The sequence below is a fragment of the Vicia villosa genome, linkage group LG5, assembly GCF_029867415.1.
Source record: "Vicia villosa cultivar HV-30 ecotype Madison, WI linkage group LG5, Vvil1.0, whole genome shotgun sequence".
NCBI lineage: Eukaryota > Viridiplantae > Streptophyta > Magnoliopsida > Fabales > Fabaceae > Vicia > Vicia villosa.
The window spans coordinates 121,559,159-121,586,868 of NC_081184.1; the positions used below are offsets into that span (position 1 = coordinate 121,559,159).

Genomic DNA, 27,710 nt, shown 5'->3' on the forward strand with positions numbered 1-27,710 from the left:
CTATAGAAGCATTTGATGTTATATTCGCGTCAAATTCTTCCTCTTCCCATTCTTCACTTTCTCATTTCTCATTTGATGTTACTTACTATTTTTGATGGGCACTCAAATCTTTGTGGACACGAGCTTGATGTACAAAGATGTCGTTTACATGACGTACTTATCGGATATCGCATGTGTCCATAAGTACAACTAGGGAGCAGCTACACTGGCGTACACCTACCACAGACTCGGAGAGAGATGTCTGTAGAAGGCAAGGATTGTGGCTGACAGTTGTACCCTCTTAGAGTCTTAGTGGTAACAATCTTATATCCTTCTACGTTTTCTCAAAGTTTATTATATATTTCTGATAGTATGTTTGATCACCGTGTTTTTTTCCAGAGTTGGATACTACAACACTTCCCACATTATTGGCTAGGGAAAGATGTCAGGTTACACTGAGGACATGCCGCGTGCCAGAGCCTTCGCCATCTTAGAGAGAACCAGGTGTCGGATCCTTATAGGCGCTGTCTATTGCATGGTTGCTGAGGACGTCCACTACGACTGCTACACTGATCACCGTGAGATAGTTCTGTTTGATGTGATCGTACTATATTATGCGGTTGGTTGTCAGTTCGGCCATCATTGTTCGTTATCTTCCGGAGCACGTCATGCGTCAGTTCGGCTACCAACAGACGATACCTCGGCACCCTTCTGATTCCGCTCATATCGCCATGACCCATCGGCAGCTAGATGAGGTTTTTGCAGACTGAGAGCACCATATGGTTTCTGCCGAGGCTCGGACGACCACATTAGAGAGGGATTAGAGCCGCGTCGAGGTGTACATCACCTGGTACTAGAGAGTGTCACATTCATACATGCTTCCCATCGCACCTGGATCACCGTCCATACCAGCCCACGAGGAGATTTTGCAGACTCATCAGGCTCATATGAACCACACTCAAGATGTTCTTCCTCGGTATCGTGAGATAGATGACATGACGCGGGCAGGCATTGACGATGGTTTATTCCTTAAGGGATCTGCTGGTATGCGTCTAGTGGATGGTATCATGAGGGTGGAAGATGAGGCATTTTTGTACCGTAGAAATCATGCCAGGACATGTGGGCACTCGACAGTGAAGGCACCGTAGCCAGTAGACGGCGCGTTGGACACATAGGCAGAGGCGGGGCCAGAGGCAGCGGAGAGGCGCAGGATGATATCCGACACACACAATAGTGATGCCTGTGATTTATATGATATATGTATTTTGATTTCATTTATGTACGAGGTTTTGATATATGTATTCGACATTATTGGCCGACGATTTATACAATGTATTTTTTGTTGTACTATTTACTATTTCCTTTAAATTGCATTACTTTAATTTACTGTAATTGAATTTTTCATTGTTGTTATAAAAATTGAGTTTTTGAGTGAAATGTATGTCATTTGAAAATACAGCAGACTGTTTTGTAGGTGCATCAATGAAACACTCGGGTTTAACATGTTTCGTAGATACACCTACGGAAATAAACAAATTTTTTGAAAAAGATGTGCTTCCGGATGTGCATCCACGGAAGCAGGGGGCATAATAGAAATTTTGTCAGGTGGCTAAGAAATTCAAGGGGTGTATTGAGATTTTCTCTTATTTTTAACCTTATTCACTCTAAAAATAAATGTCTTTTTAGTCCTAAAAATTTGTTCTAAAATAAATGTCAATTTTTTTAAATGTAACATTAATTTATTTGTATCAATTTTATTCTTAATTAAGTATTTTTCTATAGCAAAATATAAACAAAGTTTGCTTATAAGTTACCGAGTAAAATTTGCTTATAATTTGCTACGAAGTACTCTCACAATATGTGTCTTATTTCCTATTTTTATTTGTCTTGAATTATTTGTCCTTTTAGAATACAAATGTATTGTTTATTATTTCTTTCCACTAACTTGCCTTTATTTATTGTATTTTAAATCATGTAACTACTCCACTACTTTTTTTTTGAAGCAAATAGAATATATTACCACAAAAAACAGTTATGTACAAGGGTGATCCTTAGATTCAACCTATCAACAAAACCTATTACATCATTAAAAGAGCCACATGATCTCTAAGCTTCTTAAAAAGCCAACTTCTATACACAATATTGTCTATGATAATTTTGACTATATTTATATTTGCATCATTGACAAAAACTATACTATTTCTTCTATACCATATACCATATACAGTTTCAGAAAAAGCCATTCGCAAAAGGAAAGCCCTCCAGCCTTTCATATTTACTTCCTTTGTTACCCATTTCAATTCCTCAGTCCAAGGAAGAGGTCGATGAGCATTATCAATCCACTGCAGGACTTGGCACCACACCTCTTTATTCTCCCTGCACTCAAAAAAGAGATGGGCTATAGTTTCATCAGCAGCCTTACAGATACTGCACACACTATCTGTGATCAAATTGAATCTCCTGAGCCTATCCTTTGTTGCAAGCTTCTCATGACATAGCATCCAAGTAACAAAGTTTGCCCTGAGTCTAGCCAAATTTCTATGGAAAATACTCCTCCAGTCCACCAAATTCTCATGATCATTCATGGCATCATACATCAGCTTCATTTTGAATATCTTATGGCTCGGCATTTTGTCCCATAACTGATGGTGTTGCTGCAACTCGTCTCTAGTATCCATGATCCTCTTCATCACCCAAGAACAACTCTGACTGATTTTAGCCTCCATCACATTGCAGCCTTTCAAATAGTACATGTGGATCCACTTGACGCACAAGTTGTCAGTCTTCCTGCAAAGATTCCAGAGGCATTTATTCATAGCAATTTTATTCCACATATGGAGATCCAGCAAACCTTGGCCTCCCTGTGCTTGGGCCTGTAGACAGTCTTCCATGCCACAGGGCTCTTTTTGCTAGCACTAATACTACCATTCCAGACAAACATCCTGCACAAACTATTAATCTTCTTTATGACAGACTGAGGTATTGGGAGGCATTGCATCCAATACTGAGTTATTGCCAGGATCACACTTTTAATAAGCAAAATTTAGCCAGAATAACTAAGGAATCTAGAAATCCAATGAGCTATCCTAGACATAATTTTATCTATTAAAGGCATATAGCGATTGAGGTTCAATCTCTTACTAGTGATAGGAATACCTAGATACCTCCTAGGCAGCCGCCCTTCAGTGAAACCAGTAGTCCTAATCATCTGCTCCTTGTCCATTTTGTCCATGCCACCACAGAAAACCTTGCACTTCTTTAGATTGACCACTAGCCATGTGGACTCAGAGAAAGTCTGAACAGTCTTCAGCAACATTTGCACTGAACTAACATCTCCCCTGCAGAATAAGAGAATGTCATCAGCAAAGGTGAGGTTGGTTAGACCAACTTTCTCACACTTTGAGTGGAATTTAAAAGTATGGTCAGTATGCATCTTCCTTAGTAATCTATCAAGGTAATCCATCATGATCACAAACAGTAAGGGGGAAATAGGATCCCCTTGCCTCAACCCTCTCCTAGCCTGCATAATGTCACTTGTATGCCCATTAATGTTAAACTCGTAGGAAATATTGGTAACATCAATATTGATCCATTGGGTGAACAAATGAGGCACACCAACTTCATGCAGAACAGTTTCTAGTGCAGTCCAATCCATCATGTCATATGCTTTTTGTAAGTCCAGCTGAAGCATACACCTTGGAGGTCCACCTTTTCTAGTATACCCTTTCATAAGTTCATAAGCCAACATAATATGGTTATGAATCACTTGCCCAGGAATGAATGCTGACTGATTGAAACTGACAATGCTAGGCAAAACAGTACCTAACCTTTTTGTCATGATCTTAGAAATTATTTTATAGATAGTTGAGCAGACTGCTATTGGTCTAATCTCTAGCATGTTTGGCTTCATTTGTCTTTGGGATCAGGGGCACACTAGTTCTAGTAAAATTTCTAAAAATTCTACCCTGTGAGAAAAATTCCCCAATGGCTACAGTGACATCCCTGTTGACAATATTCCAGCAAACTTTGAAAACCTTTGAGCCATATCCATTAATCCATGGTGATCTCAAATCTCCAATACCACTAAGAGCCTCCTTGATCTCCCCTGTAGTGACTTTACTGACCAGGAAATTGCATTGATTCTTATCCAAATGCTTACCTCTTTTCATAGCATATATATCAATATGAGTGGTTCTTTGAGTAGCTGTGCCCATCAGGTTTCTATACAGACTTAGGAATTCAGTTTCAATATCCTTGTGGTTAGTAAGTATACTGCCATCATCCCACTGTAAGAATTGAACACTCTTGTTATTACCCCTAGACTTAAAATATGCATGAAAATAGGCATTGTTTTTATCCCCCATCTTAATCCAATCAATCTTAGTTCTCTGCATCAAGTCCATAACCAACATATCATTGCACTTGATAAGCTCCTAGCTCAATTGGTAGCAGGAATTGCTATGAATACGTACTTAACCCCTAGGTACGTGGTTCGATTCCTGCGGGAGGCAAAAACAATATTTCCTGGGCAGCCGATAAGCGGACCTAGGGGGGATTATTGATTAAGCTGGTGACATGCTTGGTAGGCCGGAAGCCCCGCGGGGTAAGCGGAAATCCAGGGTGTTACACTCCTCAGTGTGCTCTCTAACTTTATCTATACAGTCAGCATCCATCTTATGGTTCCATGACAATTAATTACTAAGGTTATTATTAATAAGGTTATTTTAGTAAATGACATTCATTTTATTATTGAAATCAACACAATTAATTATTATTTTAAAAAGTATAATAATCTCAAAGAGAACACTTGTTGTGAGACGGATGGAGTAATATTGTTGTAATAGTTTCAAGACATTAAATCCCACTTTGCATTTATAATCATATATGTGTAACAAATGTAACAATTAAGAACAATTTTATAAAATTATTACATTTATTCATTCACCCATTAATTTTCTTAATTTGTGCGCAACAATTTTTTAAGAAAATATTTTGAGACAGATGAAGTAAATATTAATTTTGTTTTTTAGAGTATTCGGGTCCGTTTAGTGCACATGATATGATAGAAACATGATAGGATATAAAGTAAAATAAGGATATGATATGATATAGACATGATTAGACTTATCTTATCATGTGTTTGGTTCATACAAAAAATCGAATATAATATATATGACAAATTTACCCTTGTAAAACAACAATATTTTTTCTAAGTTATTTTGTAATATATTTTAAAATTTATTAATTAATAATTTTTTTTGATAAATTTAAATAATTTAAAAAAATCATTGACATGACTGAGTAAACAATTTAAGTTTTTTTTTTTTAAAAAAAGATCATGAATTCTATCAGATATATATATATATATATATATATATATATATATATATATATATATATATATATATATATATATATATATATATATATATATATATATATATATATATATATATATATGTAACGTTAGATAAGAAAAATAAAAATATGTATGTATAATATGTAAATGACAAAACTAACCTTACAAAAATATATATTTAATTTGATAAAAGTATTTATATTTTTAAAATTTAAGAACTAGTTTATTTTTAAATATTTCAGTTTATTAGGTTTTAAGTGTTTTATATTATATAAAGTTACAAAATTACCCTTAAGACAAAATCATACATATTTTTTGAAAAATTATTTATTAATATTTATTATCATATTTAATTTGTTATTTTAAATTACATTTTATACGAGGTAAATTACTAAATTAATTTTTTATCCTATCCTGCTAGATTCTAACCTAGCTCATATTCAGTATAACAATTTGAATTAGTGAGACAAAATATGATAAATTTCAGGATTAACTTATCTTATTCTATTGTGTCATCAAACGCTGGATTGAGATATGATATGATACAAATATCATATCTTGTCTCTTATCCTGCGCACCAAATGAGCCTTCACAGTTTCTAGTTTAAAATTATTCAACATATGATACAACAATACCTATAAATGATGAAAGGTCAAATATTAAAATTTAGAACGATTAATAAATAATATATAAGTAATTACCATAGTTTGTTATCCGTGTTTTGGCATATTGAAATATTTTCACAACTGCATTTTGCAGCCTCTATTTCATAGAAAACTCAAATTAGACAATCAAATATTAAATCAAAACTTAAGCTTAAATTAAAACATAATTAATAAATAAAGAGACTTAATTTTTTTCTAACCTTTTGCATATCTGACATATCTGACATGATTATCACTTGCCTATTTTTCTTCTAGTGCATCTCTCAATAATAATAAGAAAAACATTCATGAATTCTTACACTCAACTTCAACAATAGAAAATGTAATTAAAAATATGCCTCTGTTTCCATTTACTATAAAAAATGACAATAATAATCCTCCATATAACCTTTTAAATGATACCGATTAATACCAAACCAAGGTCTACAACCTCTCACAAATCCATTTTTCATGGCATTTAGACAAATAAAAAGTCTTTTAAACTCACGATTTTTGTTTATTTTGGGTTCCAACTCTAGCCTTATTATTGATTCGAGTTTGTTTCCGAAGCAAGGTATCCCAAATTGGTAGATGATTATAGGAAAGTGCATGAGCCTTTATGGTGCACCTTCTTTCTTTTTTTCTAGCATGATAAGGTTGAATTACATTACATTGTTATATGCCATATTTTTCCAATAAGTCTTCTCTAATACTTCCATAACTCATCTTCGAGCAAGCCTTTAAATTCATATTTTTGTTGCAATTCAAGTAGACATGACATTTGAATTCTTTGAAGTTCGCATGCAAGAATGAAGAGGGTTATATGTCTTAATCTTATACATTTTACTGTTTGGAGTAGGAGAAACATGAATGCGCCAAGAACAACAATTCACAACACATGTAGTAGTAACTCTAGCCTTCCCATTTTTGATCTTCTTAATCTCAAATTCTTCTTGTATAACAAAATCTCTAAGGGATGCACTAAAATCATCAACGCCTAGAAATAACAACTTAACATGTAATTTTACTTTTCCATCAGATTCACAAGCAAATATTTCTCCTTTCACGCATCGATAAAAATGAATTTGTACCTTATCTTTATCAGATTTTTCAGGAGCAATATTGTCATGTTAATCAAAATCATTTAACTCATCTATCCGTCACATTTTCCTTTCTTCCTCGTGCATATAACATATGTCTAAACCAATTTATTCACGTTCATTTTCCTTAGTTTCTTTACTCATTTTCCATTCATTGTTAAACTTACTAACTACTGCACTAGAAACCCATCCAGGAACATCATTTCCTTCTTATTCAATTTTGTAACATACACATGGATACAACTACACATGCTATTTAAATTGAACATATCAAGAATATGATATCTATTTTAATGGTATTAATAAACTGGTTACTCGAATGACAAAAGGAAAGAATAAGAGAAAAACCTCAGTTCTTATACCCACCAGCCATATCCAATCCAAAAATATTGTCATCCTAAATCAAAATATGAATAACGATCAAGATCAACATCGAACACTGGTGTAATTCCTTCTCCAAAAAAATGCTCAAGTAAATGAACACATCCCTTGTTAGGTTGATCATACCCATGATTCTTCATTCTTAACTCTTACTTACAAAAGACACGTAAACAAATATGAAGAGAACTAAAGGGCGTAATAGTAGCAAAAAATGAAAAAGAACCAGATTGATACATACCTATAAAGATAAAAGATGGAGGTAGAGTGAAAAATTACATAAAAAACAACAAGAATATTGTGACCCTATTACAAATATAAAAGAAAACTAGTGAAAACGCAATTATTTGCAAAATAAAATGGAGAAACAATGAATTTCTTGAAACATATACGTAAAAAGAAATGATGAGAGTGACGCTGAAGAATTACAAAAAATGAAGCAAGAGGCGGAGTGAAAACTACGAACGTTTTTTTGCAGTAAAAGAGAGATTTTGAATTTTCTATTCTTCTAAACTTAATAGATGTCTAGCACGGTAAAGTATAAGAGAGGTTATTAACCATGCAAAACTAAAGGAGAGATATTTAATATTTAACAAAACTTTAGAGGAGGTGAGTATAGTTTTCTCTAATTTAATATTCATAAAAAAATTTAGCAAATTATTTATAGTGAATCTCTTCCACGAATCACTTTTTTCTATTCACAAAACTCAAATTAAAAACTCGATTCAACAGTGTGTTTAGATTGATGGAATTTAGATTGACGGAATGAAATGAGATGTAACAGAATGATATAATTGTTAGATTAATTATTTAATTAATCAAATATGGATTGAAATAATTAATTATTAATTAATTATATTATAGTCAAATGTTATTAAACACTAATTATTGATGGATTGTTTGATTGGGCTTTGTGCCTGAATGGACCGTGATGGGTTGGACCATTCAGTTAAGCCCAATGAGAGGTCTCTGCCCTCAACCGTTTAGTTATTTAAGCGTTGCCCCATTAGACGATTAACATACTGTGAAAATCCTAAACGGCAATGAGGGTAGTAATCCTCTCATACTCATTCTCTTTGACGGTGTCTCAATTCAAAAGGTCTCTCAATTTAAAAGGTACACCGTTCTAATTATTCTTGATTACTCCATAATATTATAATATGCTATAATTTGTATCTATAGATTCAATTAAATATATCAATTGGTATCAGAGCCTCGTAGATACATTTTATAGTTATTTATGTGAATATGAATGGTATGAATGATCGGATGTATATCATTTTGTATTTTTGTTGATCGGTTGAATGATATGATCAATCCATATGTCTCCGCTTAATGATTATTTAAATATAATATATTTTGTTATTTGCTGCACAACTTTTTTTTTGAAACGAAGGGCCTTGTTAATTTGCATCGTGATAATCCAAGCCCTAAAAAGGAGTACATTTCAACGCTGCAGAAATTGTATCCGATAGGGAATACAAATCATACAAGTTAAAACTTACCACTTAAATCAACAACGATGAATTTAGAGTAACATATTTAAGTTAAAAGTAATATGTTATAAACAATGGCTCAAGCATATGAAAATGCTATTAATAAACTCCCACTAACCCAAAATATCATAAGACTTACTCATGTGTATAAGTCTTGGGAAGTGATTATACTAATGAGTTTAAAATTATAGGTCATAGAATATCCACATAGGTCTACGAATAGTAATTACATATAGGAATATCCTATTACAAGAGTAATTACATTTAACCATAAGTACCTTCATAATACAATATCATACTCGATAGGAGTATGCATATTTACTTGTACTTTCATATTATGACCTGACAAGCGTGGACTATTGAAGATAGAATAACACAATATTATTGCATGCTAAGGAGTTATTGTGTCTTTTCAATATCGACCCAAACATCCAATAATGATGTTTTCTGAGATTAAGAGAATAATATATATCTCAATATACTAAAATAAGACTTAGAGTTATTGTACATTTTGAAGTCTTTTTAGAATATGTCATATTTTATATTGCATAAAAGAATATATGACAATATGAGAATAATAATCTAGTTCTTTTTCTTTTGGATTATATTATTTTGTATACACATGCACTCCCACTGATCCAATATAACAATGGATATACATTTATCAGAGCCCACTAATATTAAATACTCTAATTATTCAATGGGATACTAATTTTATTTTTAGTGCAAAACTATACAGAGAAGTGGTTGTATAATATATCATCACTAGAGTTTTACAAACTCAACCACATATTTTGCACATAAACAGAATATATCATTATAGATATAATTTCACATGAAACAATATGATGGTCATATAAAAGGTTTACCATCATTTGAGTGACATCAAAATCATACAATTTTAAATATAAGATTATATACAACATCTTAATAATTCACTCAAAACTGAAATGCTACAAATATAACTACACACATTTGAGAAACATAATATGTTATACGCAGCGGAAAATATAAGACTTTAATTCAATTAATATTTTGAGGATACAACACAAGTAGTCGTAAATTTCCTTCAATAACACAAGACTACACTATCCTCAATATAAGTCTCCATAAAATAATATTATGTTAAATAAATAATATTTATTTCTCATTTCTATACAATTGACATGTTAAATTCTCCCACTTGATAGAGGATAATAGTTGAATTATTAACTAAAATAATAAAAACAAACCTTTTAAAAGGCTAGAATATTAAAGGATGACGGTCATATATTTAACAAAATACTAAAGCCACCTTGACGTCTTTTAAATCTTAAAATTTCAAATAATGAAAGAGAGTATATTTTATAAACCTTTGCATTTAGCATGCACAAATAGATTTTACTATATTATATGAGTTGTATTCTTAATTCCAAAACAAGAAAGATGTTAGGATTCAATGATATTTATTTCATAAATATTCATCAATATCAAGTTTGGAAACAAATTATTAGAATTTTATGATATTTATTTCACAAATATGCATCAATATCAAATTTGAAAAGAAATTAGTCAATTCAAAAAATATGTATCCAATAAATAAAGAATACACACTAAACATTATTAACATTATATTTAATTAACAAAATTAATATAATTATTATTTTAATCTTTATTGGCATTAATATTGCAATAATATTATATTAATTTTGTTAATTAAATATAATGTTAATAATGTTTAGTGTGTATTCTTTATTTATTGGATACATATTTTTTCTTCTATTATGTGTCAATAAGTTGATTTTAATCATATTCTAGTAAATAAAATTTCTAAGAATTTTATTTATAAAGTTAAATTATGATTTGTTATTAATTTATGAATTATTTGAAATGACACTTTGATATCTTATAAGTCATTAAAATTTATTGGTTGCTCAGACAAAGATGAATGTCACATTCTCTTTAAAGAGGTTAGTTATAATTTAATTATTATTTTTTAATATTTTTGTGACATAATGCATATAAGGAGAAAATTGTTACTAATATTTTGTACTCCTTTTTAAAAATATATAAAATATGCGTTTATATAAAATTGTTATTTTTCTAGAATATTGTGAAAATTAAAACTCTATTTATTATCATAAATTGATTTTTTGTTATATACTCAAATAAATAAAATTTAATCTTATGAGTATATTTGAAATCTTATTAATTTGAGAGTTTTATTCTAGATAATACCGCTTAAATTGTATAATTGTAATCTCACCTATCGTGGATACAATTATACAAATTTTTCTATTTTGTATAAAATATAATCAATCTTAATTTGTATGATTGTAACTCACCTATCGTGAGGATAGTTGTATAAATTTTGTTTACTAAAATAATTAAAATTAATTTTGATTTTAATTATAATAAATATTATATTTATACCCTATCGAGTTTGTTATTATTAATGTAATTTTTGTCTAGTGTACTTCTAATCTAATGTATGAATATGTAAATTATGGTTCGAATACCCTATCGGTATTAGAATTTTGGTGATATACTATTTGTACATTGTTATATTTCTTATTTAATATTGTTGAAAGTATTATTTGAAAATAAGAAAAATTTTTTTAAGACATGTAATATTTAAATTTTATGAAATCCAATAAATTATTTTAAATATTTTTTATTAAAATGTATTTCAATTCTCTATGTATTATGTAAGTGATTGACATACCCTATCGGTGTGACATTACTTGACATGATCATTGTGTGATAGAGAAAATAGTTGAATATTTGTTTAAAGTTTTTTTAAATTTTTTAGTTAATAATTCAACTATTATCCTCTATCAAGTGGGAGAATTTAACATGTCAATTGTATAGAAATGAGAAATAAATATTATTTATTTAACATAATATTATTTTATGGAGACTTATATTGAGGATAGTGTAGTCTTGTGTTATTGAAGGAAATTTACGACTACTTGTGTTGTATCCTCAAAATATTAATTGAATTAAAGTCTTATATTTTCCGCTGCGTATAACATATTATGTTTCTCAAATGTGTGTAGTTATATTTGTAGCATTTCAGTTTTGAGTGAATTATTAAGATGTTGTATATAATCTTATATTTAAAATTGTATGATTTTGATGTCACTCAAATGATGGTAAACCTTTTATATGACCATCATATTGTTTCATGTGAAATTATATCTATAATGATATATTCTGTTTATGTGCAAAATATGTGGTTGAGTTTGTAAAACTCTAGTGATGATATATTATACAACCACTTCTCTGTATAGTTTTGCACTAAAAATAAAATTAGTATCCCATTGAATAATTAGAGTATTTAATATTAGTGGGCTCTGATAAATGTATATCCATTGTTATATTGGATCAGTGGGAGTGCATGTGTATACAAAATAATATAATCCAAAAGAAAAAGAACTAGATTATTATTCTCATATTGTCATATATTCTTTTATGCAATATAAAATATGACATATTCTAAAAAGACTTCAAAATGTACAATAACTCTAAGTCTTATTTTAGTATATTGAGATATATATTATTCTCTTAATCTCAGAAAACATCATTATTGGATGTTTGGGTCGATATTGAAAAGACACAATAACTCCTTAGCATGCAATAATATTGTGTTATTCTATCTTCAATAGTCCACGCTTGTCAGGTCATAATATGAAAGTACAAGTAAATATGCATACTCCTATCGAGTATGATATTGTATTATGAAGGTACTTATGGTTAAATGTAATTACTCTTGTAATAGGATATTCCTATATGTAATTACTATTCGTAGACCTATGTGGATATTCTATGACCTATAATTTTAAACTCATTAGTATAATCACTTCCCAAGACTTATACACATGAGTAAGTCTTATGATATTTTGGGTTAGTGGGAGTTTATTAATAACATTTTCATATGCTTGAGCCATTGTTTATAACATATTACTTTTAACTTAAATATGTTACTCTAAATTCATCGTTGTTGATTTAAGTGGTAAGTTTTAACTTGTATGATTTGTATTCCCTATCGGATACAATTTCTGCAGCGTTGAAATGTACTCCTTTTTGGATTGATTAGTGTTTTGACCATTATTGGTATTCTAATACTAGAATCAATATTTTAATAATTAATTATTGTCATCCAAGTGGGAGATTGTTAGATTAATTATTTCATTAATCAAATATGGATTGAAATAATTAATTATTAATTAATTATATTATAGTCAAATGTTATTAAACACTAATTATTGATGGATTGTTTGATTGGGCTTTGTGCCTGAATGGACCGTGATGGGTTGGACCATTCAGTTAAGCCCAATGAGAGGTCTCTGCCCTCAACCGTTTAGTTATTTAAGCGTTGCCCCATTAGACGATTAACATACTGTGAAAATCCTAAACGGCAATGAGGGTAGTAATCCTCTCATACTCATTCTCTTTGACGGTGTCTCAATTCAAAAGGTCTCTCAATTTAAAAGGTACACCGTTCTAATTATTCTTGATTACTCCATAATATTATAATATGCTATAATTTGTATCTATAGATTCAATTAAATATATCAATAAATTGATGTTCTATTGTTTGAGTTAATTAAAAAATATGAATGAAGATTTATGATGTAATGCATTTCATCTTGTTCCCTCACTTTTCGTCATACATGTACATGTATATAGGGGTGTTCAAAATCGAACCGACCCAATTAAAAATTCTAAAATTGAATTGAACTAAATCGAAACTGCAAAAAACAACATTTAATTCGGATGTGTTTGAGTGATTTTCTTACAGAACCACGCGGTTCGGTTCAGTTTGCAATATTTATTTTGCAAACCGAACAAAACCAAATTAAACCGCATTATGTCACAACATCTTAATATCTAATATATATTTCTATAATTATTTAGATAAATCAACAAGTATGTGTATATTTTATCATATTCTTTGTATAATATTTATTTTAATTTACATATCATCAAAAACTAAAATGTATTCATGTATAATTGACAAAATATACTCGACCATATTCTTTGTATAATATTTATTTAAGAATGCAATTTCATTTATATATTTTTTAAGATTTAAGATAAAATTGTATAACATAATTTTATGTATTAAATTATAAGTTTATTTTGACAATTACAAATATTTTTATGATAATGTATGAACGATTAAACACAATTTTATTTTTTTCTATATGTGTATGTATAACTCAATAATTTTATTGATAAAAAAGGGAACCAACTCAAATCCCATTAGTTTGGTTTGATAATGTATGAATGTTTTTTTTTCTCTAGTGATTCATATGATTTTTAACGTCAAAACCGCTAAAACCGCACCGTGAACACCACACAGTACATGCCTTAATTTAATTACTCCAACTAGTAACAAAATCGTGCATACGCACAAGTTCTGTTCTGTTACGCGCATTTGAATACATCATTTATTTTAAATAAAATGTTAAAAAAATAAAAAAAATATTTAGATAAATAATTGATTATTTTGTATATAAAAATATTTAGATTAATAATAGATTTTTTCCCTTATATCATTTTTGAATAAAAAATATTTCATCATAAATATCATTTCCTGTATATAAAAATATTTAGATTAATAATAGATTTTTTTCCGTATAAAGACTTCATTTTTGTTTAGGTATCATTTACAAAAATATTTTTTTTCGTATACAAACTTCATTTTTGTTTAGGTATAATTTACAAAAATATATGAATCAATAATAAATTTCATATATAAAAATATTTAGATCAATAGTAGATTTTTTTCCATATACCGTTTTTGAATAAAAAATATTTTTATCATAAATATCATTTTTTCGTAAATAATAGATTTTTTTCCGTATAGAAATATTATTTGTGTTTAGGTATTATTTACAAAAATATTTAGATCAATATTAAATTTTCATATATAAAACTATTTAGATCAGTAATAAATTTTTTTCTGTATACCATTTTTGGATAAAAAATATTTGATCAGAAATATAATTTCTCGTATATAAATTTTTTTAGATTAATAATAGATTGTTTTCCATTCATTTTTGTTTAGGTATCATTTACAAAAATATTTGGATCAATAGTAAATTTCATATATAAAAATATTTAGATCAATAATATATTTTTTCCCGTATACCATTTTTGTATAAAAAATATTTGGATCATAAATACCATTTTTCGTAAGAGATTTTTTTCCTATACAAATATTAATTTTGTTTATGTATCATTTACAAAAATATTTGGATAAATATTAAATTTTCCTATATAAAAATATGAATAAAGCTAACATGTGTGATAAGGATCAAACTTACTAAAGATTTTAAATATAGATCTAAAAATATTTAGATCAATAATAGATCTTTTGAATAAATTTTTTCTGTATACCATTTTTGAATAAAAAATATTTGAATTATAAATATCATTTTTTTAATATAAAAATATATAAATCAATAATAAATTTTTTTTTGAAAGAAAGAAATAAGAAAATGATAAAAAAGAAAAAAATAGAGACGGAAGAGATATTTAGTAAATGAGTTTTTCTAACCTATACAACATTGTATAGGATAAGAGACAATTAATACATTATTTTCTTCAATATAAATTATCATATTAATTATTCTTCTTTTGAAAAGTATTTTTTTTTAATTTTCTCTCTCCCACCTAATTAATGGATCAACATATTTAATATGGTAATTTATATTGAAGAAAATAGTGTATTAATTGCTCTTATCCTATGCAATGTTGCATAGGTTAGAAAAACTCTTAGTAAATTTAATAAAATATAAAAATTATATTATTTTAATAATAAAATTGAAAACTTTATGGTGCAAAGATGACAATTTTTTTATGAATCCAATAAGTAGTCATCAATGTGCCATGTCATTAAAGTTTTTTTTAAATAAAAGAATGTTTTAATTAGATGCATGGTGGTGTTGGATTGACAGTGTAAAAAAATAGTGCACGACCCATTTTCTCTTTTTTTATATTATAGATATAAAAATAAATAAATAAATAAATTGTTCTCGTAATATAAAAATAAAAATAAAAATTCTGGGCATCATCGCGAGATCTCAACCGAGGGTGAGGTTTGCAATCTGGAATAGCTTTGCTTCGTTCATTCAAATTCAATCATAACAAATCAAGCTCTGCAAAAGGTTAGTTACAATTAGGTTTTCATTCTTTTATCCCATTCAATTCGATTCGATCGATTCCGCATCCTTTCATTTCATTCAAATCTCTGCACAATTCGATATCCGATTCATCAAATCTGCAAAAGTATGTTGTTTTTGAGTTCGTACTTCATCTAAGATCAAACTCGATCTGAAGTTGATTTGATTAGATTTGATTAATCCGCGTTTGGTTTTTCAGGAGCGAACGAACGATGATGGTGCCGCTACTTGCTTTGATCGTTGCACTTTTCATTCCAAATGGAGTTTTTGCAAGTCCTTCCACAGTTCCCGCATTCCTTTGGTCGTCTCATTATAATCTGTAATCATTTTTCATTTTTTCTTCCTTTACGACTTTATGATTTTTCATTTGTTACTCTGTATTTACATTACGTTGGTTGATTAACGTATCTTCCTTATAGAATTAATTAGTATCTTTATGCTGTTTCATTTGTGTTTGTATGTTTACTTGCGACTCATTAGTTAGTTGTTGTAGATTTATGTTTAGTTTATGAGATAGAAAATATTTTGTAGCTCTCTCTAAGGGTTTAGGAGTGATGGTAAAAATGTTGCACAATGGAACAAAGGAAATTTTTGAGTTGGAGTTGAAGTTTAAAGTAATACTAATACCCATGTATCAACCAGCTTTAGGTTTCTTCAACATAAACAATGTTTAAATGAAAAACTTCAACATTGGTAAAATATACAAAACCCTCATTTAGTTCTTGTTTTGTCTTCAGTGGCAACAAGGTTAATGTGTTAGATGTTTCATGTTTTAATCATATGTATCTGTACCATGGAAGAATGGTGTTGTATCCTTGAGTATCCATATTTCACGTTTACATTATGCTGTTCAACAAATCAGAATTTTTTTTATAACTTACTTACTGAACCTTTGCAGGGTCTCAGACAATGGATTGGAGGGGTCCGTTAATTATCAGGTCATTTCTCCAAAAGACCTAGCAAAATCGGTTTTATCTGAAGCAGGCTGGTCAAATTTTCTGGTATTATACTAATCTACAAGACTAGTTTCGCATTATGTATTAGGCAGTTCTCTTCTCGACCTTTATGGAGAAGAGATTGCTAATTTGCTTCCTATTAAGGCCCGCATTTATTCCGTTTTGGTTTCTTCTATCATTGTTGCCGCTGCTGCTGCTGTATTTTTAATTTTTCTTTTCATTATTTTTGGATAGTGCAAAGGGAAGAAATTTGAGGATCCTCTCGATCTGGCACTTCTATTTGTTGGTGGAGAGGTAATATTGCATCTATATAGATAGTTTGTGTTGCAGCTTTACTATTCTGTATTTGTTGTTTACTTGATCTTTAGAGATTGCTATCAATGAGTGCAGTGGCATTGCTTCAATAAACTATGTTACATTTTACCCTTGCAGTTACAATCTTCAGATTTAAGTTTGAATACAGATTCATCACTTTCAGAATTGCTTAAGGTGAGAATTTTGATATACAGTTTATTATGTTTTTTTGTGCCAACCTGATTCAGAAAAGTTAATTGAATTTGACTGTGACCTTCTCCATTGTCCATTATCATGCGCAGGACTCTTTTGTCAGATCCAACACTTCCATGGCATTTCCCTATGTTTCAGCATCAGAGGATGTAACTTTGGAAGAGTCATTGGTTTCGGGATTTGCTGAAGCCTGCGGAGACGATTTAGGAATTGGCAACGTGGCTTTCCTTGGATCCTGCTCCATGGGCAATGGAAATCATGAAGAAACTGCAGCTTTGCACTCAGTTCAAGTAATATACAAAATCACGTGACATGACCAATAATGGAATTTTAGGTCCTGTTCTTGTAATGGTTGCATGATGCTCTTTATTGTCCATTATAACTTTACAGGGCTATTTGACCCAGAGGATGGAAAAGAGTCACAACGGGAAAACAGATTTGGTTGTGTTCTGCAATGAACAGTCTCAAGCTTCGAAAAATGTTGACAGAACACAATCTGAAGGTACCTCTACTTCAGAGTTATGGGCTTTGCCAGAATAATCTTATCATCTGCTGAATTCTCATGCATGTTGTATATTTTTAGGTGAAGTTTTATCTGAGCTTATCAGCTCTGTAGAGAAATCTGGGGCAAAGTATGCAGTTCTTTACGTGTCAGATCTCTCGAAGTCAATTCAGTATCCTTCTTACAGGGAACTGCAAAGGTTTCTAGCAGAAAGTACAATAGGGAATGGATCAGTCAATTCTACAGTTTGTGATGGTGTTTGCCAGCTTAAGTCATCGCTTTTGGAGGGGCTCTTTGTGGTAAGCTTCTTTGCCCATTTTTACAAGTGCAGTGAGTTGATGACTTGGGAGTTCTTATTGATTTATCTTGCATCTCATACGAATATGCTAATCTGACTAGAGAAAAATCTTCAGAATACAACATGATAGTTACAATTATAATTTATACCACATATATTTTTTCATGTTCCGTTTTCTTCTGTGGTTAAATTCTCTGGAACCACAAGTACACTTCCTTGGCTTGCTTGTATAGGTTTCTGAGTTCTGACTTAATTCCTTAAATTTTAATTATACAAGCATGAAAATATTTCCCTGTAGTATTTGAACATTCTCAGCATCCTCACTTGGAAGGTCTTTAGTCTTTTTATTTGCTTCCTTACAAACTATTCAATTGCTTTACATTTGGTGTGTGTTAAAAACTTCTAGCCACTATTGCGTGGCATCATTCCTTGTAAAGCTGCCGGTCCTTCAATCGGATACAAGCAAATTGTTAAACTAAAGTATTCATAGCCTCTGCTCACTAAATTTAAGACCAGCTTGTATAAATATCTATAAACATACTATGATAAGGATTGAATATTGAATTATTGATGTGGTTTGCATCAACTGAATCTCAAATGGTACAATGCGATTGCTAATAAATTTGTGAGTAAGATCGTGGGATCGCATGATCCTATGACTAACACTTCAATCCGTGCTGGATTGCCTATAGGATTAGCGCAATTGGATCTTAAGTTGATTTCATGACCAGTGTTGTTTATTATTGACCATGGCGGAAATCGGCGGCAGTTTTTAGGATCTCCACCATGGCCAAATATGTACAGGATGGTGGTGCTGCAGCGCTACATGCCGATATGGTGGCACCATATGTCGAGCATTGTTGTGGGGCTTTAGGATTTTGGCTCTCCATCACGGCCCACCGTCGATAACACTGGCCATGACAGATATTCCCCCAATATGGGCTGGGTTTATTAGCCTTTTTTAATAAAAAAAGTTAATATGAACCTTGTCGGGTTTTGGAAAAAAAATACAGGTTTTAAACAAAATTAAATAGAAAACATAACATTGTTCCTTTCCTTCATTGTGCGCAAGTCGCTCTGTTCAGAGTCAAAATAACAACTTCTATCCAGTTATTTTCTACTGCCCTCTCTCTCACCTTCATCCACCTGCAACTGCGACGCTTTGTCTCTCTTCCCTTCGTTTCTCTGTTCCTTGCAAGTGGTGTGTGGTTCCTCTGTTTCTTGCGAGTTCATCCACTGTTCTTCTCTTCAGTAAATGGTTATGATTGGACTCTATTCACCATTAAACTCAAAATTGATTTTCTATTAAGTATCCGCAAAACATTGAATGGTTGAAATCAGCTCTTACTTACACACTCATATGCCCGAGACAGCTATAACAGCTTTTCATTATCATTTGCATCTACGTTTGACATTTGGCCTGGTGTGGGTCATACAGAGTAGGAGTTTGTCTTTTGTGATTTATTTTCCTGTTTAATGGCATCTTATTAGCATTATGGGAATATTACGACATTTATGATATCCTGATGAGTTTTGCTTTTGTGATAATCCAGGCAATAGTTTTGTTAATAATTTTGATATCTGGACTTTGCTGTATGATGGGGATTGACTCCCCAACAAGATTTGAGGCGCCACAAGAGTGATGATTCATTTGTTAAAGCTAATAATTGTTCTGGTGCCGGGTCTACTGCATTAAAATATTACTGCTACATTATTTGTCATTTTTATGGAGGCTCGGATGAATATCCTGTAATTTTCTACTTATTGCAGGAACTTTTCATGTTGAATATTAAAATAATGTGTAAGAGTATATAAAAGTAAAACATCTATGTAGGTTTTAATTTTGATCCTGTTGGTGTTGTAAAATTTTAAGTAAGAAGCAATTTCAGAATATGTTGAGTGTTCTGTTTTCTCATACTATTTGTTACAGATTGGATGCTGTTAGTGCTTTCTGCATGGTTTAATAATAAATCCTACTAAATTCAAGTAATTTACTGTTATTTTTCTGTTTTTTTTTCTGATTAAGGGAATTATCAAAAATCATAGAGAATGATTGAAATTTACCGTTGGTTATTCGTATTTCTGATAAGCCTTTTTATTTGAACTTATTTATGTTATCCTCGAAAGCTTTGAAAAAAAAAAGTCTGAAAAAGTAACCAATTGATAAACTAATAACATGACTATCAAGTTGTTACAACTGTGACTATAAAGTCTGCAGGAGCAGGACTCTCCAATTGATAAACCAATAATTAATACCATGACTATCGATTGGTGACATCTGTGCATGCAAGTGTATGCAGCGCCCCCTATAAAATTGGAGCACCTAACCTTTCAAGTGATAAAAGGACCAAAAATAAAATATAGTATTTTTTCATAATAATTATAACATTTATAAAAAATAATGTCTTTTTTGTTTTGAATGTAATTTTATACAATTCACCCAACTAGTAGATATGTTCAGGACTTTGCATATATTAGGAAGTTCATCATTATCTTTGCATATAATCAGTATGAAAATCATGTTTAGTGTATGTTTGCTTTTATTTTTTTTTAGAGAAAAAATTGATTTTAGAGGTATAAAATTAATTTAAACATATTTTATTTTTTAAGAATAAAATAATATTATTTTTAAAAGTGAAAATAATAATTTTTAATTTTTGAGTTGAACTCTGATTACCAAAATATAATTAATGAAAAAGCTAACATGTGTCTCAAGGGACACAAGTTAATAAGTTATTTATAGATTTTTTTTTGAAACACGTGCATTCAATGTATTAATACTTTAAATATGACTTTATTGCATTTAATTACATCTATTTTTTTAATTATAGTATTCTTAACATGTGAGGGCACATGTTAGCATATAGTTAAGATATGCGGAATTATAAATTAATCAAACAACTCAAAATCAAAATTATAAATGTAAAAACAATGTTATTTTAGATAAATCAAACAACTCAAAATCAATTTACTATTTCATACAGTTAAGATATACGGAATTATATTAGAAATTAAAAGTGGCAATTTGTTAACATATTTTTTTTCCAAATATGATAACGCATGTCTCCATTTAAAGAGAATAATTCATGAAAAATGTGAAAAAGATAAATTTGTCGATAAAGTTGAGTCATAACCGTTCAGACTTAAATGGAGTTGCTGAGCCAATAGGCGAGGCATAAATTCTCATTAATCGGTGCAAAGTTTTAAAATAATTTTTCATTTTTTCAAGTACATTATACAGTACCACTATTTATCTTATCATATTATAACATAATTTCTTAAAATATCTTGATAAATAAATTGAATATTTATTGGTTTTTATTAAACGTATCTGTTAAGCAAACAAAAAGAAATAATTATACAACAACATTCATATGATATTTGTGTGATTGGTCACAAGTATGGTGTAGATTTAAGCACATGTATCCCTCACATTTAATTTCCTTTACTTCCCACCCATATTCTTCTATCCGTTCATACCCAATACATTAACTCTCTCCCATCTTCTCTCTCTCTCTCTCTCTCTCTCTCTCTCTCTCTCTCCCCCTCTCTCTCTCTTCATAATTTTTCCATGCTACTATTTCATTAGGTACAGCATTAATTGTTAGTTGTTTGGTATTTGTTGTACACACCCATATTCTTATCTCTCTTTTAAGCTTATTTTCTATGTAACACTTGATAATAATTATTCAAACTTCTTTAGCTTCAACTCAAACATGGAGATTGAAGCAGCAAGTGGTGGTAGCAACAACAAAAACAAAAGATGCAACATGGATGAGAGTGAAGAAGATGAAACATATTGTGGCATTACTACTAGAGGAAGTTTCTTAGCATGGGAGGATCTAAGAGTTATTATACCAAATTTTGGAAAAGGACCAACCAAAAAGATTCTTAATGGGCTTCATGGTTTTGCTGAGCCTGGTAGAATCATGGCTATTATGGGCCCTTCTGGTTCTGGAAAATCTACTTTGCTTGATTCTCTTGCAGGTTCATTACTTGTTCTTTTCTTCTATGTTTTTACTTCTATTGCTCAAACACGAGTCTATTCATGGTTTTTCTATAACTACTATATCATGTTCCTAATGGCGGTCTTCCTAAATTTTTGGAGATTCTAAGTTAGTCACCATCACACTTTAACAAAACAATTAAGAATCCTATTTAATCATAATTTAACTGTGAAAAATTCGAAACCCTACCCTTTAATCTATGACGGTCTTGATAGTTTTATTCAATTGGGTTAAATATATTGGAAACTGAACCTTTCTATTTTGAGATTTTTTTCTTGGATTGTTTATTTGATTTGAATTGAATTTTACTATATTGATTTTTTTTATTATTTTATTATTATAAAAGAAAATTCAATTCAATGGTAGTGAAACTAAAGGGCCCTTTGTTTTAATGATTTGGTCTATGGTGGGGCATGGTATTATTTTCTAAAACATTAAAATTGCATCACAAATGATGGACCACATCTAAACCAATTCTCAAAAGCCAAATCTATATTGCTATTTTGATGATATTTGAATTTATTTTTCTACTTTTAAATAATTACATAGAAATAAAATTAGGGTTTTTATTATAATTAATTTTTTTTAAAGTATTGATTTTTTAAACCTTTTTTATTGGGTAATAAATTGGCGGTACATTTACTTCCACTTGTTTTGATAGTTGCCATTGAAAAGGAGAAGTTAATTAATAGTAGTAGTAGCTTTCTAAATTTATGTTACATAATTCCATCTTCAGTTTTGGTGGTTGGAATTGTGAGATTAAAAAATTATTGTTAGATTCTATATAACCTAACCGTGGACTTTGTTAAGGGTATACATTTAATGAGCATGAGAATGTAGGTGTGTTTACTTAAACAAATCAATCAAGAATCTATTTCATATATTACTACTATTATATTCTAAAGAGTTTAATTAAGAAATGACTTTTAGTAAAATCTAATCAAGTGTGTGTTATGTGAGAAAATCACATGTTATTCAACATAACGGTTAAACATAATTAGATGATTAGTCTGATGCGTGATTAATACCATCTTAATTTTTTTTTGAGGTCTTGTATAGATAAATTTATTATCGTTCAACTGCATCAAAATTAATAGGGTTCTATTTCACTATAATTTAACCACATAAGTCTTTAAGTCATATTTCATCGTAGTTTAACTGTAAAAAATTTTAAATTCTGTATAGTAGTCTATACTGTACGCTCTATACTGTATGCTCTTAAATACAGAATGAACATGATGATTATCAAATTCCACGGATATTGCCAAAATACACTTTAAAGTTCCATGGCCCATGTAGTTATTTGGGACCATATATAGTTGGTTTTTTGTCTTCTTATTTGCAATTGCAATGGGATTTGGCCTCATATTGGCCCTTCATTCCACCCAACAATCATAAATACTCTAGTATTGCATAACTTATCTTGCTAATCATCCACTAATGATAGATAAATGAAATTATAATCATATTAGCATCAACATTAATCACAAGATAATTTCCATTCCTTTCAAATATCTTACAACATTAAGTAATTTTTTTTTTACTTCTAATTTTTTTTTGAATATTTGAATGTGTCAATGTTGTTGCAGGTAGACTCTCCAAAAATGTTGTAATGACAGGAAATGTTCTTCTCAATGGGAAGAAAAAAACTCCAGGCTATGGTGGTTTTGTTGTAAGTAATGCTTCCTTTTTAGACGATAAGCAATATCAAATATCACACACTCTGTAGCATCGACACTTCTGAAAAAATGTTTGTCTGTGTAAATGTCAACGTCGAGTTTTTGGTGTCCATATTTCATTATAATCTCTAACTATAGAAACTAACTAGTTGATGATGTTGAAACTTCAGGCGTACGTAACACAAGAAGATGTGTTATTGGGAACATTGACAGTAAGAGAAACTATAACATATTCGGCGCATCTACGTCTTCCAACATCAATGTCAAAAGAAGAAGTTAGCGGCATAATCGAAGGAACAATCATAGAAATGGGTCTTCAAGACTGTGCTGATAGGTTAATAGGAAACTGGCATTTGAGAGGTATAAGTGGCGGTGAAAAGAAAAGACTTAGCATTGCACTTGAGATTCTCACAAGGCCGCGTTTATTGTTTCTCGATGAACCAACCAGTGGATTAGATAGTGCTTCAGCGTTCTTCGTTGTTCAAACTCTTCGAAACGTTGCTCGTGATGGAAGAACTGTTATTTCTTCTATTCATCAACCTAGCAGTGAAGTCTTTGCTCTTTTTGATGATCTTTTCTTACTTTCTGGTGGTGAAACTGTTTATTTTGGTGAAGCAAAATTGGCAATTGAGGTATAATTTTTTTTAAGTGAATGCTAAAATGTAAATATATATAATCAAGACTAAACCGAAATAACAGACAAACGGCACCAAACTGCGCTTTTCTAAGGAAATGGAAAAGTTTAATATACTACTACGGGTTAAGTATGTTTTTTGATTTCTCGTGCAGTTTTTCGCTGAGGCTGGTTTCCCTTGTCCGCGTAAAAGAAATCCTTCTGATCATTTCTTAAGATGTATCAATTCTGATTTTGACGTTGTAACGGCTACGCTAAAGGGATCTCAAAGGATTCATGTATGTATACTTCCCTTTCTAAGATCTAATTTGATTTTCATGGCAACCCTTATTCACATGGATTTGTTTCTTTCACTTTTTCTATGTTATTAGGATGTTCCGAATTCGGCAGATCCTTTTTTGAACTTGGCAACAGCGCAGATTAAAGAAAGGTTAATCGAGAGATTTAGGCGTTCAAATTACGCGAGAAGAGTAAAAGACAAGATCAAAGAACTATCAACTCATGTAAGCATTACTGTAACTCCCGAAATCCATATGATATTCTGAGTGTCAGTATCGTATCTAGTGTCTGATTCGGTTAGTGATATATGTATTATAGGAAGGGCCTGAAAACGAGCCAAAATATGGAAGCCAAGCTAGTTGGTGGAAGCAACTCACTACATTGACAAGGAGATCATTTGTGAACATGAGTAGAGATGTTGGTTACTATTGGTTGAGAATTATAATCTACATCATTGTATCTATATGTGTTGGAACCATCTATTTTGATATTGGTTATAGCTATACTTCAATCTTGGCTCGCGGTGCGTGTGGTGCATTTATATCAGGATTCATGACTTTCATGTCAATTGGAGGCTTTCCATGTTTTATTGAAGAAATGAAGGTATGATATGTTCGTGTCTATTGTTTTCAGCTTATTTTCATAAGTTCTTTTAGATAACTCGTTGTGATCAACTAAATAACTTTTAGCATATGTTGAGTTTACGGTCGTTTCTTCTTTGAAACAGGTATTTTATCGAGAAAGGCTTAATGGATATTATGGCGTAGCGGCATATATTTTATCGAACTTTCTATCATCATTCCCATTCTTGGTTTCTATTGCTGTTACTTCTAGCACCATCACATATAACATGGTGAAATTCAGGCCAGGATTCATTCACTTTGCGTTTTTCACTCTCAATATCTACGGATGCATCTCGGTGATCGAGAGTCTCATGATGGTTGTAGCTTCACTTGTTCCGAATTTCCTCATGGGAATCATTACAGGAGCTGGAATCATTGTAAGTACAAAATGGCCAGGAAAATTTTACTCGAAACCTACCACATGATCCGCTCGTGTTAATATTTTTCGTCCATTATTGTTCATGCAGGGAATCATGATGATGACCTCTGGATTCTTTAGGTTGCTATCTGATCTTCCAAAACCAGTTTGGCGCTATCCCATTTCGTATATCAGTTATGGCGCATGGGCAATACAGGTACCTAACTTCATATTGAAAGCGTGTCTGATGTCTATTACATGATACGTGTCAATGTCTCATACTAATACTGTCATGAGTCACGATACTGACATATAAAGTTACATTCAATTACTAATATTTTTAATTTAACCATTAATAATTTGGATGCAGGGTTCATACAAGAACGACTTACTCGGACTCGAGTTTGAACCACTAGTAGCCGGCGACCCGAAACTGACAGGAGAATATGTGATAACACACATGTTAGGAATTGAGCTAAGCCATTCAAAATGGTGGGACTTAGCAGCACTTTTACTCATTCTCATATGTTACAGGCTTCTATTCTTTATTGTTCTCAAGTTCAAGGAAAGAGCATCACCATTGTTTAAGAACCTTTACGCCAAAAGAACCATACAACAGCTTGAGAAAAGACCTTCATTCAGAAGAATGCCATCTTTTCCTTCATTGAGGCATCAACCACTTCACTCACTATCTTCTCAAGAGGGTCTTGATTCTCCACTTCAATACTAGAAGAACAACCACAAAGAAATAAACATATATACTTTATAGTTATAATTAATTTCTGTTGGATTTTCAGATATTAGTTGCTTTCTTCTATCTGGTTATTTGATTAACACACAAAAAATTTGCATTTGTTTTTGTTAGTTTATATGTATAGAGAAATGTTTCATGACTATTCCAATTAAGATAAGAAAAATAGGACATTTTGTGTCCTTGGATTAATTTTTTTTAAGTTGAGTTTTTCTGAGATTGAATAATGTCTTGTACAAATTAGTGCTGGCTTCTCTCATTGTCTTATAGCCTTGAAAATACACCAGGTTGAAGCTTTGCTTGGACAGATAATATACACCAGGTTGAACAATGTTGATGTGATAATATAATTAGATCCAGACCAATTGAGAGAATCTGTTACATGAGTAAAGTCAGGTATAATGATTTGTTGTATGTTAGTAGTTATCTCAGGTGCAAGCACTTTGAATGTTTTAGGAATGTTACAATTGGCATCATGAATAAGATATTTAAGGGTTCTGGATCAAAGATAGGACATGTCAATAGGGAGGTCCTGCGGTTGGTTCATGACTTTTTATCTCCAAAATTGGTTTATAACTTTTGATATTAAGCTTTCTCACCCTAGTCAATAACTTCACGTTTAATTTTAAAGTAGAAAATACCATCTATTCCTTTGTTAATGAGAAAAAATATATTGGAAAAGTGGATATAGGATCACGTTTTGAATCCCAGCTCTTACTGTTTTTACTTTTTATTTATTTTTCAACTAGCGTCTTTCTAATTTTTTATTTTTAAATCAATCAAAATAATCTATTCACTCGGTTGCTGATAGAAATCAAATTTCAAAGCCCAACTTTTTTTTCATTTTTACATTTATTTTTTTTTAATTGACGTCTTTCTTATTTTTTTATTTATAAATTTATTATATTCTATCGGTTGAGAGTTTCAACCAGCTTTGTATTTCATATGACGTTTTTTTTTTTTTTTTTTAAAAATTGATCTATTCCTC

At 30.6% G+C, this 27,710-nt stretch overlaps 3 protein-coding genes across 4 annotated transcripts; 2 read left to right on the forward strand and 1 right to left on the reverse strand.

Annotated features, from left to right (window-relative positions):
* Positions 1-3,863: 3,863 nt before the first annotated feature.
* Positions 3,864-4,343, reverse strand: LOC131605303 (uncharacterized). Its single transcript, XM_058877676.1, has one exon. It carries the CDS (start codon positions 4,341-4,343, stop codon positions 3,864-3,866), a length of 480 nt encoding a protein of 159 aa, XP_058733659.1.
* Positions 4,344-15,982: 11,639 nt separating this feature from the next.
* Positions 15,983-20,381, forward strand: LOC131602266 (uncharacterized). Of its 2 annotated transcripts, none has more exons than XM_058874339.1 (9): positions 15,983-16,113; positions 16,328-16,447; positions 17,027-17,129; positions 17,319-17,378; positions 17,517-17,573; positions 17,681-17,881; positions 17,982-18,093; positions 18,175-18,392; positions 19,945-20,381. In XM_058874339.1, the coding sequence occupies exons 2-9, from the start codon at positions 16,341-16,343 to the stop codon at positions 20,032-20,034; spliced, it is 948 nt and encodes a 315-aa protein (XP_058730322.1). In that variant the 5' UTR covers positions 15,983-16,113; positions 16,328-16,340; the 3' UTR covers positions 20,035-20,381. The 2 variants fall into 2 exon arrangements, with proteins under 2 accessions (XP_058730322.1, XP_058730323.1); XM_058874340.1 differs by having other exon boundaries at positions 16,110-16,234.
* A 1,467-nt stretch (positions 20,382-21,848) lies between these two features.
* Positions 21,849-26,924, forward strand: LOC131602267 (ABC transporter G family member 15-like). The gene is made up of 10 exons (XM_058874342.1): positions 21,849-21,980; positions 22,095-22,378; positions 23,988-24,070; positions 24,248-24,709; positions 24,867-24,989; positions 25,083-25,214; positions 25,309-25,593; positions 25,718-25,990; positions 26,081-26,188; positions 26,342-26,924. The coding sequence occupies exons 2-10, from the start codon at positions 22,108-22,110 to the stop codon at positions 26,699-26,701; spliced, it is 2,097 nt and encodes a 698-aa protein (XP_058730325.1). The 5' UTR covers positions 21,849-21,980; positions 22,095-22,107; the 3' UTR covers positions 26,702-26,924.
* The last annotated feature ends 786 nt before the right edge of the window (positions 26,925-27,710 follow it).

Excerpts from the sequence above, each read along its gene's own strand:
- LOC131605303 (XM_058877676.1), bottom strand. The coding sequence starts at position 4,343 with ATGGGGGATAAAAACAATGCCTATTTTCATGCATATTTTAAGTCTAGG.
- LOC131602266 (XM_058874339.1), top strand. The coding sequence starts at position 16,341 with ATGATGGTGCCGCTACTTGCTTTGATCGTTGCACTTTTCATTCCAAAT. Across the intron at positions 17,130-17,318 it reads CAGGCTGGTCAAATTTTCTG|TGCAAAGGGAAGAAATTTGA; the intron begins GTATTATACTAA and ends ATTTTTGGATAG. Across the intron at positions 18,393-19,944 it reads TTTTGGAGGGGCTCTTTGTG|GCAATAGTTTTGTTAATAAT; the intron begins GTAAGCTTCTTT and ends GTGATAATCCAG.
- LOC131602267 (XM_058874342.1), top strand. The coding sequence starts at position 22,108 with ATGGAGATTGAAGCAGCAAGTGGTGGTAGCAACAACAAAAACAAAAGA. Across the intron at positions 25,594-25,717 it reads GTTTTATTGAAGAAATGAAG|GTATTTTATCGAGAAAGGCT; the intron begins GTATGATATGTT and ends TCTTTGAAACAG. Across the intron at positions 25,991-26,080 it reads TTACAGGAGCTGGAATCATT|GGAATCATGATGATGACCTC; the intron begins GTAAGTACAAAA and ends TTGTTCATGCAG.